This window comes from Diabrotica undecimpunctata, chromosome 10 (genome assembly GCF_040954645.1).
Source record: "Diabrotica undecimpunctata isolate CICGRU chromosome 10, icDiaUnde3, whole genome shotgun sequence".
In the NCBI taxonomy this organism is placed as follows: Eukaryota; Metazoa; Arthropoda; class Insecta; order Coleoptera; family Chrysomelidae; genus Diabrotica; species Diabrotica undecimpunctata.
Genome location: NC_092812.1, coordinates 49,992,127 through 50,013,456, shown reverse-complemented (window position 1 = coordinate 50,013,456; position 21,330 = coordinate 49,992,127). Strand labels below are relative to the sequence as shown.

The 21,330-nt window shown below is 32.8% G+C and overlaps 1 protein-coding gene across 2 annotated transcripts in view; it reads right to left on the bottom strand.

Annotated features, from left to right (window-relative positions):
• LOC140451797 (low-density lipoprotein receptor-like) overlaps positions 1 to 20,839 on the bottom strand; it is a 183,431-nt gene extending 162,592 nt beyond the window's left edge. For both annotated transcript variants that reach the window (XM_072545654.1, XM_072545655.1), the window contains exon 1: positions 20,377 to 20,839. In XM_072545654.1, the coding sequence (XP_072401755.1) occupies positions 20,377 to 20,476 (100 nt within the window). In that variant the 5' untranslated portion in view covers positions 20,477 to 20,839. The remainder of the gene's footprint in view (positions 1 to 20,376) is intronic.
• Positions 20,840 to 21,330: the final 491 nt, after the last annotated feature.

Sequence of the window (21,330 nt, the reverse complement as noted above, 5' to 3'; positions counted from 1 at the left end):
AAGTGTCAAATGCCATCCTAAAACTCAAAGACGATAAAGCCCCAAATCAACGCAAATTCTCGCATTCGCTGACGATATAGTTATAGTGGGCAGAAGTATGAGAGACATGGTGCAGTATTTTACAAGGCTTGCGGACGCGGCAAGTGAATTAGGACTTGTAAACGAGGAAAAAACCAAATATATGTTGGTTTCTAAAAACCCCCGAAATATCCAACAGAGAATTCAAATTAACAACCATACCTTTGAGCAAGTCAAAGACTTCATATATCTTGGATCGCTAGTAAACGCAACAAACACGACAAGCGACGAAATAAAAAGACGCATAGCAATAGCAAACAGAACTGTTCACGGTCTCCAGAAACATTTAAAAAATAAAAATATAAAACGTGCAGTAAAGCTCAATATATACAACACCTTAATAAGACCGGTTTTGATATATGGGGCTGAAACGTGGACCTTATCTCAAAATGATGAAAGACTTCTTAGTATTTTCGAGAGAAAAATTCTTAAAAAGATTTTTGGGGTCGTAAATGAAAATGAACGCTCCAGATATTGTGAATTCGTTAAAGTGCAGAGACTTAGACGGGCTGGACATATTGCTAGGATGTCAGATCACGAATACACGAAGAGATTAACATTTTCAAAACCAGAGAGAATAAGAAGTAGAGGACGACCACGAAGGAGATGGATTGATGATGTGGAAGAAGACCTACAGATTCTAAGGGTCAAAAGATGGAGGGAAGTTGTCAGGGATCGACAGGAATGACGACTTCTTTGTAAGTGGACCAAGATCCATAACGGATTGTCCAGCCACTTATGATGAATGCAAAAAAAAGTAAACAGCATTATAAAACCAAAAGAAGAGAAGCTAAACGCTTTTGCAGGCAAAAAGAGAAAATTACTGCAAAAATAACTGATAAATGATAGAAGACAACTATGTCCAAAAAGAAGATAAATTATTACATATAATTTAATGTGGGTTTTTGATCATTCGGAGAAACTGATACCTTACTTTAGGGATACTCCCTAATGGTACCCTAATAAGTTTTTTACAGTATTACTTATGATCGCAAATGGTTCCTTTGTGTATTGAAAGGCGAGACGTGTTTTAGATATAAATCAAGTCATATTTAATTTGCACGCTTATTTTACTGTTGAAAAGACCAATAGATGCCCTTTGCTTAAGTCTCATAACTCACGTCAGTTTTGAAAAACAGAAAAGTGTAAATAGTGAAGTAGATGTGGCAAAATATAAGCCTAGACCACATCTTAAGAAGAAAGATCTTCCTGAGGGTTGTAAGTTTGTAATTCGAGATATTATATATAAATTGCGAGAAAAGAAAGAACAGTTTTTGTAGAGATAGTGTTAAAAACAATTAAAAGACAGAAATACATTCGAAATTTCCATGGTAAGTCCATGAGTAGTTGTCAAATAGATTGTTTTGAGGTATTGTGCCATTTACCCTGATAAAGGCTAAAGGTTTTCTCCCTTAGCCTTTGAACACAATCCTTCTATCTGATTATCTTTGACTCGCCTGATCCATGTTAGAGTAAGCTCCTGAACTAAATAATATTTAAGATTTGAAAAGAGACGAATTTTGATTTTTAGGTTATGTTACTTCTTGTCAAACTGGTAGATGTAAGCATATGATTTGTTATACCGATCTGTAGCTAGGTGAGTCGAATTGTTCTGAGGCTTCCAACTTGTCTGGTTTTCTGTAGTCCGGAGAAAATCATAAATGTTATAAAAAATATTCTTCTGTGACAATTAATACTGCAGAATAAAATGGAAGGCAGAAGCCGAACAAAAACATCATAACTAAAGATCCACAAGCAACTCTTTAACTTACAGTCTTACTAAATATTACCTAGGATCCCTTAAGTTTACGTATACTTTCTTTTTTTGCCATAAACTAATTTCTGAGACTAATTATGTACACTCTTATAAGTTATGAATTGATTTTCCATTTTCTGGAAGATTTTATTTACAATCGGCATATCTAGTACTGCTGCTGATATCACCTTCATCATCTTCAAAGTTTTAATAATTTTTTTCTTATATTTATATTTGGTTTTCCTTAATTTTGAACTATTTTCTTGACCATCTAACTATACTGTAACTTCTTTAGTGTATTTGACTCTTTAATTTCCAAGTGTTCTTTTCATTGTAATCATAACTAAAAGATTTGAGGACTATTGTAAACTTCATGACCTGTAAACTTTTTTATTTTTAGTGGTGTTTAAACTACTTGTGTAAATAAATCTGGGTGTTCTGCTAGGTCGTTTACTTCAACGACTAGACTGATACATCACCTAATTTTTTGACACAATTTTATATTTTTAGATTTTTCTCATACTGAATATTTATTTTTCTTTATTAAAAAAAAATTAGGGGGATTTGGATTTAAAAAAATTAAAAATATGAGATACCTTCTTGAAAGGAATGAGTTAAGAGGTTTTGATTAGATTCTTTGCATTCTACATATAATTTTGTAGGGCATTACATAACTTTTGTACTCCAAACGACATTGAATATATTATATAATAAGTGAGATTCATAGAAGATATTGTATTTTGAAAATATTTTGTACAATTAGAAAAGGTAGCAAAATAAACAAACGATCAACATTTCAATATAATTGAAACAACGTTCAGGGGTAACTCAATTAGTAACGTGTTGATACACCTCGGTGGGCAACACACTATTGCCTGGGCTCGCTTCTGATTAGGCGGTCAATATCCTCCTGGAGTATCCCGTTTCATGCCCTAATTAATTTCTCCTAAAGTGCTCCCAAAATTCGACGAGGATGCTCTAAATTAAGAAGTCGCCGGCCCATCATGTCCCACACGTGTTCAATTGAGGATAAATCTGGGGATCTCGATGCCCGGGCATATACTAGTTCGCTCCGACGCGGCGGTCAGATTTTAATACCCTACAGAAAAGGGTCACAGGTAAATTCGCTCCGGCCATTTATTTCTTAGAGAACGAGAAACAAAATCTCGTTTTGGTCTTCGTTTACTGGAGGATAATTTTGGCAATTGTCACCACAGCATGTTCCGCATGTTGCATTGCAAAATAATCCCAGCCTCCGACGGCCACAGAGAGAGAGAGAGAGAGAGAGAGAGATGCATATGTATATATTAAATGTCTATTAGTTCCATCGAAATCCTCCAATGCTCCAAATTATAAAATTTTTCCATGCTTCAAAACTTATTCTAAAAAGTACTATTGGTTTTTTTACCATAACTCGGTTAATTTTGATGCTACAACATGCATAAAAAAACGATTTTACAGGCAATTTAACGGGCTATAAGTATAGGAATGTTAAAACATTCTAAAGTCCTTCATGTTTAAAGGGTAAAGGGTCAAAGGGTCGGAGACCGGTGGTTCATGCGCTATAAAGCAAACTTCAACCAACTATATCTGCGTTATTTTTTAAGCTACAAAAAAAATTAAAAAATGAAAATTTTTGTTGAAAAAAAATCTATTTTTTTGTATTGTGTCATCTTTTACGTATCTTTTATACTTTTGAAGTTATTATAAAAAAAAGATTTTGTTTTTAATATCTACAAAAAAAAATGTAATCATACTTTTTTCAAAAACTGGGTATTCTAAAGTGGCTAAACTTTTGGATCATACAAAAAACGCTAAAATAAAGTGAATTCTATAAGGAAAACAATTTATTTCAATCCTAGTGAACATGACGTTAGTTTTATTGCGTTTTTTTTACAAAATTTTGAGAAACCCATCGTTTTTTGATCGTATCTCACGTACAGTTGGTACAAAGGACTTTTACCACCACTCATTTTAAAGGTCTTTTCAAGCTCTTTTAAAATATTATATGAGTTTTTGTCGAAAAATGTACCCGTTTTCCGTTATTTAACGTTAAATACTCGTATTAAAAGACAAAAACAAAAACAAACCTTCTTTGAACAGCCATAACTCAGTTAATATTGAACTGAAAATATTCATTAAAAAGCAAATCTTTTTGTTATTTTATGAGCTTTAATTTTAGTCGTTACACTTTTTTTGATAAAACTCTTAGTTTCAGAGCTATTCTTAAAAAAACTTTGAAAAACGTGACACATGAAAAACATGAAAAATTACACTTTTCAACAGCGAATAACTCAAAAAGTATTAATCTAGCGAAAAAAATGTTTACTACATTTTTTGTTTGAAATTTGTTCTTCTATCGAATAGCGTGGTTATTTCGAGTGAAAAAATTTCCACCCTCGAAAAGGGGTGGCAAACACCCCCAGGGTGGAAGCACACATCGGCACTATATAACTTTTGTTCCTTGGGTAATTATTTACCAACACAAAAAATTTCAAATGAATCGATTCAGTTATAAAGAATTCGGAGGTAAGAACCCTCAGTAACTGATCTAATAATGGCAGAAAACAAGTTATTCTCAAAATACCGAAGTGCGTGCAGGAAGTACATTACTCATTAAACTCCGTGGAAGTAACAACCAAACAAAAATAATAATTGTTATTAAAAAATGACCCGCTACAAAAATTTGTTGATTTTTCTTGTGTATCCTACTTAAAATTTTTAAGTAAAGTAGAAGCAATTTATGTTTATGGAACTTTGAAATACTGTACAAAACTTTATTATAAAGTTGTATTGTTGTAGTTGTACTGTACAAGTTTTACTATTTACAGTTCACGGACTCGAAGCACTATGTGCCATTTAGACCAACACTATAATTTATTGTTAATTTATTACGGAAAGAAAAAATTTATTGCTGTAGTCGTTAAACAACGTTTAACGTTGTTGAAATACACGTCTTTTTGGGTATACTTTTATGGATGAGTTTAGATAAAAAATCTTCTACATCTCATTACTGGAGTCGCTCTGAGCAATATAACACTCCTGTATATAAATTTATGACGAGAAATACATTTCAGTTACTACTTTGAATCTGGAATTTTGCCGATAATGAAGTGTCCTTCAGAAAATCGTTTGCGTAGTGTTCAGTGTCTTAGTGATAAGCTAGTAAAAAATATCAGCAATATTTTATTCCCTCCAAAACGATATGTATTGATAAAACGATAATACCTTTCAAAGGAAGACTAAAGTTTCGGCAATGCATCAAGGGTAACCGCCATAAGTTTGGTATCAAAATATTCAAACTTTATTAACACGAAAATATACTGTGGAAAAGAAATAACTAAGCAAGATAAACAATAAATTGCAGACAGAACAGTATTATGGCTTATGAAAACCCTTCTTGATTCTGTAAGGATTTAATTCACTAATAAATTGGTACATAAGTGTTAATTTATTTACTAAAAAGCCCCTCACCATAGGCCAAATTTTTGAAACGGAGAGTGATGATGGCATTACAGTGTTCAAGTGGAAGGACAAACGAGATGTCCTGATGCTTAGTACAACACACAGCAATGACATAATAGAAATAAGTCAGCGACAGAAAGCAGCACCTGTAAACGAATATCATGCTGTTAAAACATTTATAAACCTTTCGGACGCGAGTGCTTCTCATTCTTTAACTGTCCGAAAGGCTCTAAAATGGTACAGAAAAATAGCTACTGAGAGTTTACTGGGGACAACCGTTGTTAATTCATTGTTTTAGTGTACAATAAGAGCCATCAAAAAAACTATCTGTGGTAAAATTTAGAGAAAAGTTATGAAGTAGTAATTTACTACACTATTCTAATGCTGGCCATGATCGAAATACTTCAGGGACATTACCGACCACCGAACATAAGCTGAAAGTGGAAGAGAAAGATGGCAAAGTTATTAGAAGTCGCTGTAAGACGGTGGTCTCCAATAAACGCCGTACGCCGCGTAGAGCGTTACGCCATACGTCGCATACAGCGTTTGTCGATCACCAGCAACTTAACGTAGTCACTACGGAACGTTAAAATGTTGTCTTCAATAAGGCAATAAACGCAGTAAGCCGCGTACAGCGTGATGCTGTACGTCGCTTACAGCGTTTGTTGGTCGCCAGCAACTTCACGTGGTTACAACAGTACAGTCGAGTGCGATCTTTCAACTTGTTCTGTTCAAAAATAGATGATGAAACATTGTTAACTCTTCTTTTGCTCGGAAAGGAGGAGAATGACGATTACTTCATACTGATATTACTAAAGAAAATACGAGTTATTCGTAAAGTGAAATAGAGAAGGTTGCTTTAACTTACTGCTGAGCCACTTTTGTAATAATGATATCAAATTTATTGAATATTTTATAATGTCAAATGAACAATTCACACCGGAATTGTATTTCTCCAAGATATTTTAAAAATGGTTGGCGAAAATTTCATGTCAAAGTGGAATTTTCCTCGTTGCGGTGCAATTGATGAAACAATGCCGTATAAAATGTTCTCCCAATTCGCCGACTCCGACTGCCAATTTTTATGCACTGACATTGGTTCCTATGGAAAAGGAGATAGTGGTATATTTTCAAAGTCGGTTATGGGAAGACATACTGAAAATGGGACCTCCCACCTGGCATACAGTTGCCTGGATCAAATATATTTTTGCGCCAGTTTTTAGTCGGAGATGGTGCTGAAGTAGTTTCAGCAGTACTCGTTAGAAATAAACTAAAACAATACCTTTGTTCATCACAGGTAAGATTGTCGTGACAAAATGCCCATTATAACAAAATATACTTATGGATTCGTTACTATTATTAGTTAACAAAAAGATAGTATTTTTAAAAACTAAGCCGGCATATCAATTATTATTTCACTTATTATTCCCAACATGTCTTTTTTTTAATATTGTTTTTATAATTCTTATCGCTGGCATCATATATTAACCTGTTACTTTTGATCAATTCAATTAAAAATTCGTCTTTTCTTTTTTATGAATTAATTGACTCATTGCGCCAGGTTAAAACTAATTCCAGCCCTACTTGAAAATAACTATGGATGCCGGATGCCGCGTACAGCAGTTACACCCAGCGTTCGGCGAATAATAAAGACCGCATTCCTTATTTATTGTACAAAGCATACAGACGCGACGTACGGCGGAACTCTATACGCAGCTCACGGCATTTATTGGAGACCACCGCCTGAAGCTGCGTTCTGCGTTCTGCGTTCAGCGTACAATAAAAGACCGATTAATGCACCTTCAATAATATCAAACAAAATGTAGTGAAATGCGGAAAAACGCATTAAATTTTTTTCACACTCGTTAAGATGTCTTTTTAATAAAATTGACTGGTATCTTTCTGCTTGCTTAGATTTAAAAATATTTGATGCTTTTGCCGTGCACTTACTTTGAAGTGTCAGCAATGATAATAATAAATTTTTTTTCTGTTTGGTAATGCAATAACATTAGAAGTACAGATTTTTTACTAATATTCATCGTTCTGTTTTCGCCGACGATTAAGTAACGTTACCGGCTTATTGGAAAACACTCAAGTAGTGATGACTCGGTAGCGGCTACCCATAGTACCCATTCGCGGCTACAAGCGATCGGCAAATTTGTAGGAAAGCGAGCCTTTACGCTGTCCGCGGCGTTTTTTAGAGACCACCGTCTAAGAGCTGCTAAAAGATACGCTCTGGAGCAAGACAGAAACTACGCACTAAAAATGGCCAAGACCATTCGATATTTACTGCATGTCCCGAAACACCACATATGTGCCAAGATTGTTTTTACACAATCCACAAAATGCTTGACTACATTTTTATTTCTTTTATTTTTTCTTATCGACGCGCACACCGTTAATACAAAATCGTTTGCGTCGATATTTCGCACATGGCACTTAAGGGTTAATGATAATATTTTATACCTATTTATTTATAATTTTGAAATTCTTCGTCACTTGCTCATGACATTACGTAGAGGATTATCAGCTGTGTCATAAAAACTGTGTCATCAATCGTTTTCACAGGAGTATAATTATATCCTAGCTTGTAATGATTTTTAAAGAGTTAACAATTTATAATAAAAACAATACACAATTCACAATATCCCAAATAAAAACATGATATCCAAGGTTAAGGTTTCAATGAATGAAAATATTGTTATTTATATTCAAAAATTGGAATACAAACAAGCGTTGTTATACATTAAAAAATGTCACAACAGATGATTTATAAAGATAGCGTGATCTTAAATTCGGACAACGATTACTCATGGTATGTTATCAGTTATATTTTGGGGATCCATCTCAAATAAAAATTCCTAAAAGCAAAAAAAGATAACTGTTATCTACAAAATACACTTTGCCAAAAACATAATATATGGTAAAAAAAAATAAGTGAAGATTTTATCAAAATAATTCCTTTATATTAGTAAAGAAATTGATACTGAAACTGATATTTTTTATGTAACAGCAATATCGCAACTCGTTATAAAATACAGAATAATACAAATTATTCAATCAACCATTCTTAGAAATATTTAAATTAAGTATGATTTATATGGGATTAAACCACAATTTGATTGTAATAAAAATTACATTTTACGTTGGTTTTGACGATTCGATTTCCATTTTAGAAATCGTTTTGTAAAGATTATTTTAAAAAACATGGAGGTTAAGTTAAGTTTTAACCATCAACAGGTTTTAAGCTGTTGATGTTTACGAGGGATGAGGGCAGACGGAACAAAATAGGTCAATGGCGTAAGGATATATGTAGAAGGCAAGAGGAAACCACTACATTAAAGATATTTAATGAATATCCCTAGTTGATCATTGTTTGGGAAAGTATGTACTATTTCTTTTCATATTTTTACTATTAATATTTCTGTTACGGTACTGTAATGTGATCTAAATTCAATACTGTATCCTAACGACTTTGGTAAAATATATTGCTTCCTGTAAACTGGTTGTCTCATGTATTATGTTAAGTGCGGAGAATTTGACTTCCTTTGTATTCTGTGTCACAAATATGCACACAAGTGTACGGTTTCGTATTACGGTCTCAATTAACTTAAATTATTGCATTCTAAATCACAATACAATAGGGTGATTTATTGATGTACCCTCTTCTACCCAACGGCCAAAAGATTTTTTTCTGACCTGCAATCTCGACACTTCATCCTCAGACAGTAAACGAGACAGACCTAGTGCGTGATAGGTTCTTCGCCATCGAGCGTCGGCCGGCGCCCCGACGTGGAACCAACGAGATTTCCTGGGCTACGATTCCAATATTTCAAAGGGTAAGTCTATATTCTTTGTACAGACAATAATAATGAGTAAGACCAGTTAATTTCCTAATTTATTGACAGTTATATTTGCTATTTTTCGCTAATTGATTTACAAACAAATTATTTCATTTTTTCGTTATTATTATTTATCGAATATCATTTAACCAGCGACCTCATTAAGTTTTATACAAAACAATCATTATGGCTAGTACAAGATGGTTAAAACAAGTTACTGATCATGATTTGCGGTCATCAAAGTCCGGTAGGGGTAGACAACCAAAAAACTGTAGGGCGCCCCCGGTCGTTAACCAAGGAAAACCCTATAAAAAGAATAAAGGCGCAAAGATCGCTACCTGGAATATTAAAACAATTTATGAAGCCGGAAACATACACAACGTCATACAAGAAATACAACCCAACTCCATCAAAATATTGTGCCTAAGTGAAACCAGATGACCAGAATCGGGTGAACAATAGATTTCAAATACCAAAATATACTATTCGGGAAATAATGATCCAAACCATCGAAATGGAGTAGCAATTGTTGTTGATAAGAACTTATGTTAGTCAGTGGCCTCTTTCATGCCTATCTCAGTAGTAGTTATGATTACTCTAACAATGATTCCACGAAAGTTGAATGTAATTCAAGTATACGCTCAAACTTCCGACAAGACATATATATTATGATGCAATAGAACAGTTCTATAAAGATGTACAAGCCCTGAATAATGCAAAGCAGAGATATGTCACGATTATTACGGGCGATTTTAACGCAAAAGTAGGAAAAGAAGAAGTATAATATAGAATATAATATAGAAGAATGATGAAGTTGTCAATAGAACAGTCTGGTAATTACAAACACTTACTTCGAAGTGTTCTTCGATGGGGTATCGGGTGGACACTTCTCTACGATCCCGGCAGGGGATAGATCTATTTCAGGGATAGCACACCTGCCCACGCGAGCTCATGTAGTCCCCAGCCTCCCAACCCCGGGAAAACCATGTCCAACCACAAAGCATTCCCATCTCCACCCTTTTCTCTCCCCACTTCCAAACCAACTCGCCAACACGCACTAGACAAGCGTGGCGTTTTAATGGCTTAAAACTCCAAAAAATATTTCCCATAAAAGACGAAACTACTGAACGGCCCTCAGTCCCCGGCGGCACCAACACCCCCAACTGCAATTCAATGTACAACACTGAGGTGTTATGTTATTATATGGAATGGAGGCTTGGACGCTAAAGATGTGGGCTTATAGAACAATTTTAAAAATAAGTTGGGTCGATACGGTTACGAACAACGATGTTTTAAAAAGAATGAACAAGGAAAAAGAGATAAATACAATCAAAATAAGAAAATTGCAGTATCTGGTCATGTCATGAGAGGTGAAAGATATGTGTTGTTGCAGATCATTATACAGGGAAAGATACTGGACAGAAGAAGCATAGGCCGACGACATATATCCTGGCTAAACAATTTGAGACAATGGTACAATTGTAACTCTATTGCGATTTTTAGAGCAGTAGTATCAAAGGTGAAGATAGGCGCATCTTAATGAAGAAGAAAAAGATATAAATATTGATGGAGAAAGTCAAAACCACTTGAGTTACTCTAACACAAAGCAAAATGGAACGATAAATGATAGGTGTCACGTTGAAAGACAAGATTAGAAACGAAGAACTACGACTTGGGTCGTAAATGTCAGAAAGGACTTGTCGACTATAAGGTAAATGGGTTTACCAAGAAGGATGGAAGATAGACTAGTCAACTACTGGAATGGATACCAACGACAGATAAGCTAAGCAGAGGAACCCAACTACACGATGGAAGGGAATGAACTAAGGGAGATAAGCAAAAACTTATTACAAATAGCCGAAGATACAAAACTTTGTCCTCCAACAGGCCTGTCCAACAGTGTATTAAAAGAGACCCATGATGGTATCCACTTATCAGGAATGTTGCTAAATTACAATTACATTGACTACGACGATTTTTACAGTGATTTGAAAGGAAACTCTAAAAGAAATTCATCATAAGTTGCTAGTTCCTGATTATACTCATTTAGAATGATACAGACCATGCTACCATAGAGAGATTTGTGAAAAAATGAAACGCCACAATTTAAGTTCCACAGGACTGGGTATCGGTAATTAAAATGACGAGCCCTCGTTTTGACGTAAAATTTATAAAACAAACTGACTTTTTCGGATTTTTAAAACTTCTAAAAACGCATTCTATAAGAAGAAATGTTGATAAGGATAAAAATCCTTTTTTTTTGGAACAGCATATTTTGGCTACATTACAAAAAGGATAGTGATATAGGCTTCAAATACACATTAGATCCCGATTAATTACAGATACTTCTAGCTTATAATGATCCTCTACCCATAGACTATTTAAAATATAAAGATATTCTCGACCTACTACCCTTTATAGATCCAATCTATCATGGATTTTGCCAATCGCTTAAACACACTCAATCCAGTACCACACAGTATACAAGCAACAGTAATAAAAATTTCGACGCATAAGTTTTACTTTGGTAGTAAAGCCATATTATTTCCACAGCACTGTTTTCCAATACAAAAAAATTGACCAATAATAATTTAAGTTTTCTCCTCTTTGATCAGTGACTCGATTAAAATACTTTTTAAATTTTTATTTATATTTTTGATACAAACATGATATGTGCCATTATATCAAAAACAGAAATGTTAACAGATACTTCGTTTGTTACATCTGTTATATCATATCATAAAGTATTTAATACAATATATTTGGTTTTTTATTTTATTGCGTTCGATTTAAGAAACCTTCTCAAATGTTAAAATTGCCCTACTGGAAAACATGCATTTTGGAGTTATCATATATCTCCCAAAGACCACAGATATATATATATATATATATATATATATATATATATATATATATATATATATATATACATATATATATATATATATATATATATATATATACATATATATATATATATATATATATATATATATATATATATATATATATATATATATATATATATATATATCGAATGAATTTCATCAAAAAACAACAAATTGATAAGAAATAAAGATCTCATGAAAACAAACTGACACTATAAACGAACCTTATGCAAACAGGAAGAAATATTACTACATAAAATTAATAAAAAAATGAATTATACAACCATTCAACAATCCTTATAATTACGAACAATTTGTTACAAAACATTCATTAAGATAAATTTTACATGATAAAAACTATAAACATCAATAAAAAAACTCATGGCTATAACATTACTGTCAAGGGTATGTAGTTTTTAGTAGATAAAAAAGGAAAAAATAAAATATGAATATAGGGAGGCTTTTTGTTTTTTATGATTTATGCGTATCGAAAAATTTTAAGTTCATTGATATTTTGAATTAAACGTCGCTATAATCGTTAGACTGATTTCTGTAAATGTTTTCTAACACTACTTCGGTAACTATTGGGTGAATCCAGTAGCTCCGTAGTTATCGCAGCCTTGGAAAGGTTAATAGATGAGGTTAGCAACTCTATCTGTCGTAAAAAAGAATAATTGCTTATGGAGTGATGGATTGAATACAACCACGACATATTTATGTTATATATGAAAATGCATGGTAACCTTGAACTAACTTACCATTGCATCATCAATTTTGCATAGAATCGCAGATCATTGAACAGATAGCTGGCAAGAGACCGTAAGCATGTGTGTTTATAGCTAGATTCGAAGTCAGGATTGTCAACAACATAAAATTTTGAACGAAGAAACGAATTTTACATAACTTTTAGGAAAATGAATACGGTAATATATGATAATTGCCCCAAACAAGACAAGGTGCAAATCCAAAAAGCAGATGAGAAGTACTACATAGAATATCATATCGCTCAACTCAACGAACCAAGAAAGAACCCAAGTGCTGAAAGATAAACAAATAGACATTTGCGTTCTACAGGAAACAAAAAAGAAAGGAAAAGAACAATCATAATTAGGTGAACACATACTAATCTATAGTGAAGAAACTAAAGAAAACGGGGCCAAAGAAGGTGGAGCCTTACTAATACACCAAAAGTACCACATCGATAAGTGTCAATACATATCAGAAAAGATTGTAACAGCAAAGATAAGAATGGAGAAAGAAGACCTGAAAATCATCGGAGTATACGGCCCAGAAACTAAACCTCAAAAAACAAGTGAAACGTTTTATAGCGAATTACAACAAGTAGTAGATCAAGTCAGAGGGAAGGGATTTTAACGCTTGAATAGCCAATTAAGTAATACCCGCAATTAAGCAAAAACATAACGAGAATGTTAAAACAAAAATGGAGAACTGCTGATAAACTTCAGCACGAATAACGAACTTATATATCGAATAAACAGCACATTTTTTGACCATAAAGACCAACACAAATATACATTCAATAATACCCGTGGACAAAGATCTATGATAGAGTATGTTATAACCAACACAGATATACATCCATCGAAAATAATCGACGTAAGATACCTCAACTCAGCAGATGTAGGTAGCGACCATAGCCTAGTATTATGTAAAATAAGAATCATCATGAAATACTTCACACCCAAGAGAGCGGTGCCAACACAAACAAAAATCGTGAGTCGAAGGACTACATACGAAATACTTATGAGGAAAAAGAATATCATAGAAGATTGCTGGGACTGAAATATTAGAAAACGATAGCATCGAGGAAAGCTACGAAAAACTCAAAAATAATTTTAATTAACGCAGCAACAGAATCACTGGAAGAGAGGAAAATAACAAGGTTTAGAGAGGAAGTTGAAGACAAAATGTGAAGATTAGAAGAAAACCTTTTTATAAAACAGAACACAACAAACACAGCAGGCATATAACCACTATAAACAAATGAGAAATGAAATGAATAATTCAGATGGAACACGACGGAACACAAAGAAATATAGTGAATGATCAGAGGACAAAGAGAAGAGATGAATGAACTAATAAAAACAAAACACATTCGGAAGGAAACATGGGCAGACTACTTTCGATCACTATTTGCTAAAGGTAACTATAATGAACCACCAACACCAGAAGCCACGACAAACGAAAAAATAAATATTGAGGGGGAAGAGGTAAGGGAAGCATTAAAAAAAATAAAAAATAACAAATCACTAGGAGAGGTCAGAATACTGAATGAACTCCTAAAAAGTGGAGGACCAGATCTGACCAAAAACTATTAAAACTAATCCAATAAACAATAGAACAAAACAGAATGCCACAAGAATGAAGATCAAACATCCTAATATCTCTCTTTAAAAAGGGAGACAAATCGGACCTGGAAAATTGCAGAGGAATTAACTTATTAAACATGACACTAAAAGTGATAACAAACTAAACTGAATGAAATTTTAATACTAGCAGAAAAACAACAAGATCATGCACCGAGATAAGTGCAAGAGACATCACTAGAATACAACAAACCGGCATATTTATATTTTGGCATTTGATTTGAAGGCATTTAACAGGGTCAAATTAAAGGACGTTATCTACTTATTGTACCCAAGAGAGGAATAATCAAAACGACCGAAAATATCTACCAAAACAGCACAATAAAAGTAAAAGTAGAAGAACGAACTTATATAATTGAAGCTGGCAATCGGATAAGACAGGGAGATTCCCTGAGTCTTCTATTGTTCAACCTAATCATGGATGAAATAATAAAAAAAGTAAGAACTAAAAAAGGGTACTTAATGGGAGGGAAACAAGTTAAAATAATCTGCTGTGCACACGACGTAATACTACTCTCTCAGAGTGAAGATGATTTACAACGTATGCTGCACCAATTTAATATAACCGCCAGAAGATTTAACGTATTAATTTCCCCAAAAAAGACAAAATGCATGGTTATAACAGCAAATTTACTGAGATATAAATTGGAGCTCAGATAATAAAACAAGTGATGGAGTTTAAATATCTAGGCATAACACTATCTAACTATGGAAAGCTTGAAACAGAAGTGGAAGATCCCAACTACGGAAAGCTTGAAACAGAACTGGAAGACCAAGTTAATAGAGAAAACAGAGCCGCAGGTTGCCTGAATGAAACAGTATGGAGAAATAAAAATATTGGGAAAGAAATGAAAGACAGAATTTACAAAACAGTCATCAGACCAATAATGACATACGCGGCAGAAACACAACCTGAAAGAGAAAGGACAAAAATAATGAAAAGAACAACAGCAGAGACGAAACGGAAAAAATATAAGGAAAGAAGTTAAAATCAGAATTAAAAAACAGTTGTTAAGGCCCGACACAGTAAGAGCAAGAGATAATTCTGACAAAAATTAAAATTCTCAGAAAAATTACTAAAAACAGTTAGAGATAGAGCCAAAAGGATGGACATAAGAGGCAGATGTGAAATGGTAAACATTGACGAATTGTTAAAAAAAAACAAGAAATTAAGTGGAACGACCATGTAGACAAAGTGGCCGAGGGGCAAATAGTGAAAACAGCGAAAGATCACTCCCCAGTGAGAAAGTGGGACGACCACAAAAAATATGCCTACATGAAAGAAGACATGTTTTCATAAGACCATTTCTTAATAAGAAAGAAACGAAAAGCTTTGTTACAAGGTTTCAAACTACAATATCCAGAGCATTGGCAGGTCCCCTGTAAGGTTTCTCGCCGTTAAAAAAGACATATTGATATAACTTAAAAAGTATGCCAATATTAAGGTAACATTAAGTTTATTTAAATTTTATGTGTGTATTGAAAGTATAATTACATAACAATACAAGAAATGTACAATAAACAATACAATCAAAATACACTTAACATTAACCCAATATTGGCAAAACTTATACTTAAGCCATAACTGTAATATCTTTTTAGTGGTTAAGTAACCTAGTCAGGGACCTAACGATGACCTGGAAATTGTAGAACTTTAAATATACAATTAAACTAATTATTGTAAGTATTTGCTTTTCTTTTTTTTACCTGTTTTCATAAATATATATTTTCATAAGTAGATATAGGTACTGATTCACTGTGGACAGTAATTTAATCCAATAAATACGAAAGGAGACAACAAAGGACTTCGGAAAAAGGAATTATTAAAACAAGTATATCAACCGAGAAATTTCAACCACTCATTTTTCAATATTGAGAGTGAACTTCCAAAACACGGCTTTCACAAAATACTGCATTGAATTATGCGAAACTTATAATACGAAAGTTTTCCCGATATTCTTAATACTCTTAACTATATCGTCGAAGCTTTCTTATTAATACTTCTTGTTAACTATTGAGTACGTTTGGTGTTTCTCAACTTTCTAGAGTTCGTATTCGATAGATTTTAATAATGTAAGTTTGCTAAAATGTACTTTAGGTTACGTCAATACTTAAGCCCTTTTTGATTGAGCGCTGCATAAAAGAAATAATCCTTCGCGGCTCTTGGATTTCAATGGGGTGAATTCTGGGAAACAACTGAAGAATGGTATAAAGTTAATAACATAAAATATATAAATATTCTAACTTCGTTCTCGATCCATTGCAAAATGTACATTTTTTAAATATAACATTTATCTGTGCATCTATTTATTTATTTTTTTAATGTGTGTTCTGCAGTCTTCCCAGTTTGTCTTTTGTTTTTGTAATCTAACTGGTGGTTCTCGATGAATAACAAAACTTATAATTATCGCTATGATCAGAGAATTATCCGAGGAGAGATCGTAACTGGGATATATTGCCATGTAGGATGTTGCTACGGCGTGGGTAATAAATTACAATAAATAAACAGTACGTTGGTGCCAGTAGAGACAAATGAGTACATAGTTTCTTTCTTGTATAAATGAGTAGTCAAGTGCCTTTCTTGTATGACTATTGCTACTGTATTCGTGATATATCGTGTATTTTTGTAGTCGTAGTCATGTCTTCCGATAGATTTTGTCGTTACTATTTGGAAAAGTGTTATTTTTCTATGTTATATCCGAATGTGCAAAAAACTATGGCCTCCAAAGTATAAATATTAGTTTTCTATTGGTAAGTTCCTTTCTTTCAGAATGTTTATGAGATTGGAGTAACAAATACTAAATATTAAGGAGTATAGCAACAAAACTGAATGGGATCATATAAGAAACGAAGAGATAAGAGCATTATGGGGGTGCAAGATATATAGTAACAAGGGTAAGACAGAAGCGACGTCACTGGTATACTTAGGGGCGAAGAATGGAAGCAAATATATAGAGGGAGTCGGTACTAAGTTAGAAAAATTTGAAATAAGAACAATAGCTTTTCCTTCTTGCTGTTATTGGTTACAACTATTTTATCCCTTCCAATCATCCAAATACTACCGATGGCCAAATGCAAAAAAATGCACCCGAGCTAAAACTGGTACGGATCTATCTTCTTTCACTCAATACCTTGGTTATATCATATGGAAAAACATTCAACTTCTTCTTATCTTGAAAGATTCTTTTACCCATATTTTTGCAGTTTTATTAATATACACCTGGCAGCAGATAAAATATTCAAATATTTCAAAAATATCGGTTATATTACTTAGTAGTATACTAAAAGAAAATATCTTAAAACCATGACGAAAACGATAAAGTAACGGTAAAGTTAGCATATCCATTTTATAATGCCGAATTTAGACCAAAATTTATAATTTTTACGCCTAGAAGTTTTAAGCCACGAAACAATTTATTACTGCAGCCATTTCCGAGAAACAATGGTTATGCTGACGTTATAGTAAAGCTAGCATAGTCATAGCTATATCTCGGCAATGAAAAAGGCTACAGAGCCCAATTTGGCGGCATATTTTATTTTATTTTGCCGAGGAAATGCTAAAGATTGGCTAGGTGACGCGTAAACAAGCTGGGCTCTAAACTATACGAACAGCTGAGTTTCGCGCTACTGTGACTGCAGCTTAATATATCATCCAAGTTTTGACAAGACATGGATTAGCTGCATTGAATACTGTCGTGAGAAACGTAGTGATTGGTGGGAAAATGGATAAAAATATTAAACAACATGCAGCGTGCTGATTTATTTATAAATTTCTTAAAATCTACACTTATTTTTCAAATCCAGACATGATCAAGTTGTGGCGAGTCATAGCTGATTAAAAGTTAAAAAAAATATTATTCGGACTAGGTTTCTTTAAACAAGCTTGTCAAAAATTAGTCCCTAATATTAAATCCGCGAGAAATAACGGGCCACCTTGGTCGAGATTTTGCTAACCAATTTTTTCATACAAATTTAAAAAATTAACTTTTTCGCCCGGGACAAAGGTTTTTGGGTAATTCTGGACAAAGAAAAAAAAACTTTTCTCAAAGTTGATCGTTGTCAAGTTATAATGAAGCGTTGGAAATTTTGAAAAACGCGAATTTGGCCATTTTCAAAGCTTTGAAACTCAGTAAAAAATCATTTTTGAAGTGCGAAAGTAAAGTTTAAATATCCATGTACAAGATTCTTATGTATTTTTCAAAATTATTTTATTGCAAAATTCTTTTTTTTTTAATTGTTAAGACTCCTGGAAAGGAAATAGGTTACTTCCTGTTTACATAAAAAACTCTAAACAAGAAGCTCAAGGCTGCAGTACGACTTATTTATAAAGACTGGTTTATAATAAATGGCTAAAAAAAATCAGGCTCAGTGTCTAAAACAGCTATTTGATAGGACATCTGATGATTTTAAGGGCTGGAATAATGCAATAATGGACTATCCACGGTCTACTACAAAATGTGAAACAATGTTCTAATGAACAAGTGAACCATTTGAAAACTGTTATGGGTATTAACAAAAGTTACAATTGATGAAACACTTGAATTTAACAGGCGAATAGAAAATAGTTAACAGCTAAGAATGAACCTAGATACCATGAGTAACAATATGGACTAAATAAATGATAATAAATGTGACTGTAACGCCCGTGTTAACAATGATAGGACCATGGATAAAACAACGATATTACAACGTTTCTTAATATTTTCTGACTGACTTCTGTATAATAGTATAAATGAAATAGGCATTGATAATACGTTTTTCCTCACAAGGAACAATAGAAATATAATTTTAAAAATACTATACTCCCTTTGAAATCAGATTGATAACGAAGTTAAAGCAATATTAGGTAAAATATGCGATGCTAACTAAGCCCGACAACAAGCCGGTTCCATAAAATATTGTTTGGTTAATTTCGAAAAAAGCATTCGATTGGGTAGAGCGTCGATTCGTGTGGCATTTAAAAAATAGTTGTGGTGTGTCGATATAGATATCTTATAAAAAAAAACAAGTAAATATGAAACAAAATAAAAAAAAAGAAATTGTTATATCATCGGCCAGTAATTTCTTCAAAACTACCTATTTTAATGAAAAATACCTACAATTTTAATCGAAATTGTGGTTATTTCCCATTAAAAACAGTAGTAATAGTTATAAAATACGTCACAAAAAAATAGTTTCAAAATCATACATAATATCCAAAATTGTAACAATCAGACTATTAAAGAAAGTCTTGCAAAAATTAGAATAGCAAATAAATTGACATTATGCAAATCATCTACGATCATTTGCGTATAAAATAATTTTTTGGCAGGAAAGTTTGACAAATTAATTATATTTCCCACACATACACACACACATGTATATATATATATATATATATATATATATATATATATATATATATATATATATATATATATATATATATATATATATATATATATATATATAATGCTATATTATAACCATTATAAATAGGAAATAAATATATCTTGTTGCATTTTGTATGAGATATACAAACTAATGTATTTTAAATGACGATTGTTCAGTAGTTGTTTCTTGTATACTACATAAAACGAAAGTTTCAATGAAAAAACATAAATAACCGGTCTTAATTTTTAAACAGTGTTAATTAGAAATAATTTACAAATTAAAACTAGGTTATAGTGTAATGTATAAGTATAAAAACTTATAGAAAGGGAAATTTTTTTGGAAGATAGATACTACAGCAAACTACGACTACTGAATATACATATATCACCTGATTTGACGTTGTAAATTGTAGGTAGTAGATACACACGAACTATATGGAGTGTAAACAAATACTATAGAAACGTGTGTGTACAAAAAATGCGACTAAAAATGTTATGGTTACGTTGTAAAATGTGTGGGCGATATTTAATAATTTATCACTTGAGGATTAAAAGAAACCCCTTGGAAATATCACAACAGAAACTTACCCTGCTCAAAGTTAAAATCCGAATTTCCACTGGAAGCACTGACACAAACCCACACTAAAATCGCGAAAATAAATGAAACTGTAGGTAATCTTGACACCATTTTACAATTAAAGGGTTGTATTACACGTGTTTGTTTTAAGACATAACCAATTTTTACGTACACCGACCATAAAATTCACTGCAGACAATCGTCTACTCGTTTCACTAGTAAAGGCCCACCTTCATCGGTAGAAGAATACAGCCGAGCACGCGCAAGCGCTTCGCGGCAAAATGTCCTTCGCCTATTATTAATACATACAGTGGCCACAATTTAAAGGTGTTTTATCTATATAGGCGTTACTATCTCTTTCTCTCACTAAACTATTACTATGCACATGTAACACTCACTATATACTATATATTATGTATATCCACGTGTTAAATACGATTATTCATGTAAATTACGTTATCGGCGAATCTCCGATGTTTCATATATGAAACTAGATTTGAAATAGCAGTGAAGGGGCTGCGGCTTTTACCTGAGTTCTAATGAAGTATATTTTGCAGCATGGTCTGTTGTTAAAATTGCTGATTTCATCTATAATGCGTTTTTGAATAAATCAAAAATACGGGGCATCAAAATATTAAAACCGAGCTGAGGAGTATGTGCTGATTTGCGGAGTAATTTTTTAGTGGGATTATTTTTAAAAGTGAGATTCGCGCAATTAATTAAATAATAATTAATTTTTCACATCTCTGTGATGGAGGTGGTGGTCACATCACTAGAAGATATTCAGTGGTAGGTAGTTAAACGAAGTCTAGCAAAAGATAATAGAGAAAAGTATGGCAAGAAAATATATGTCTGATATAATATTCAAAATTTAAAATCAAAAAGAAACGAAAGTAGCTGTATGAAATCTGTACAATATACAATAGAAAAACAGATGAAAGAAAAGCAGGGGCAAAAAAATATTT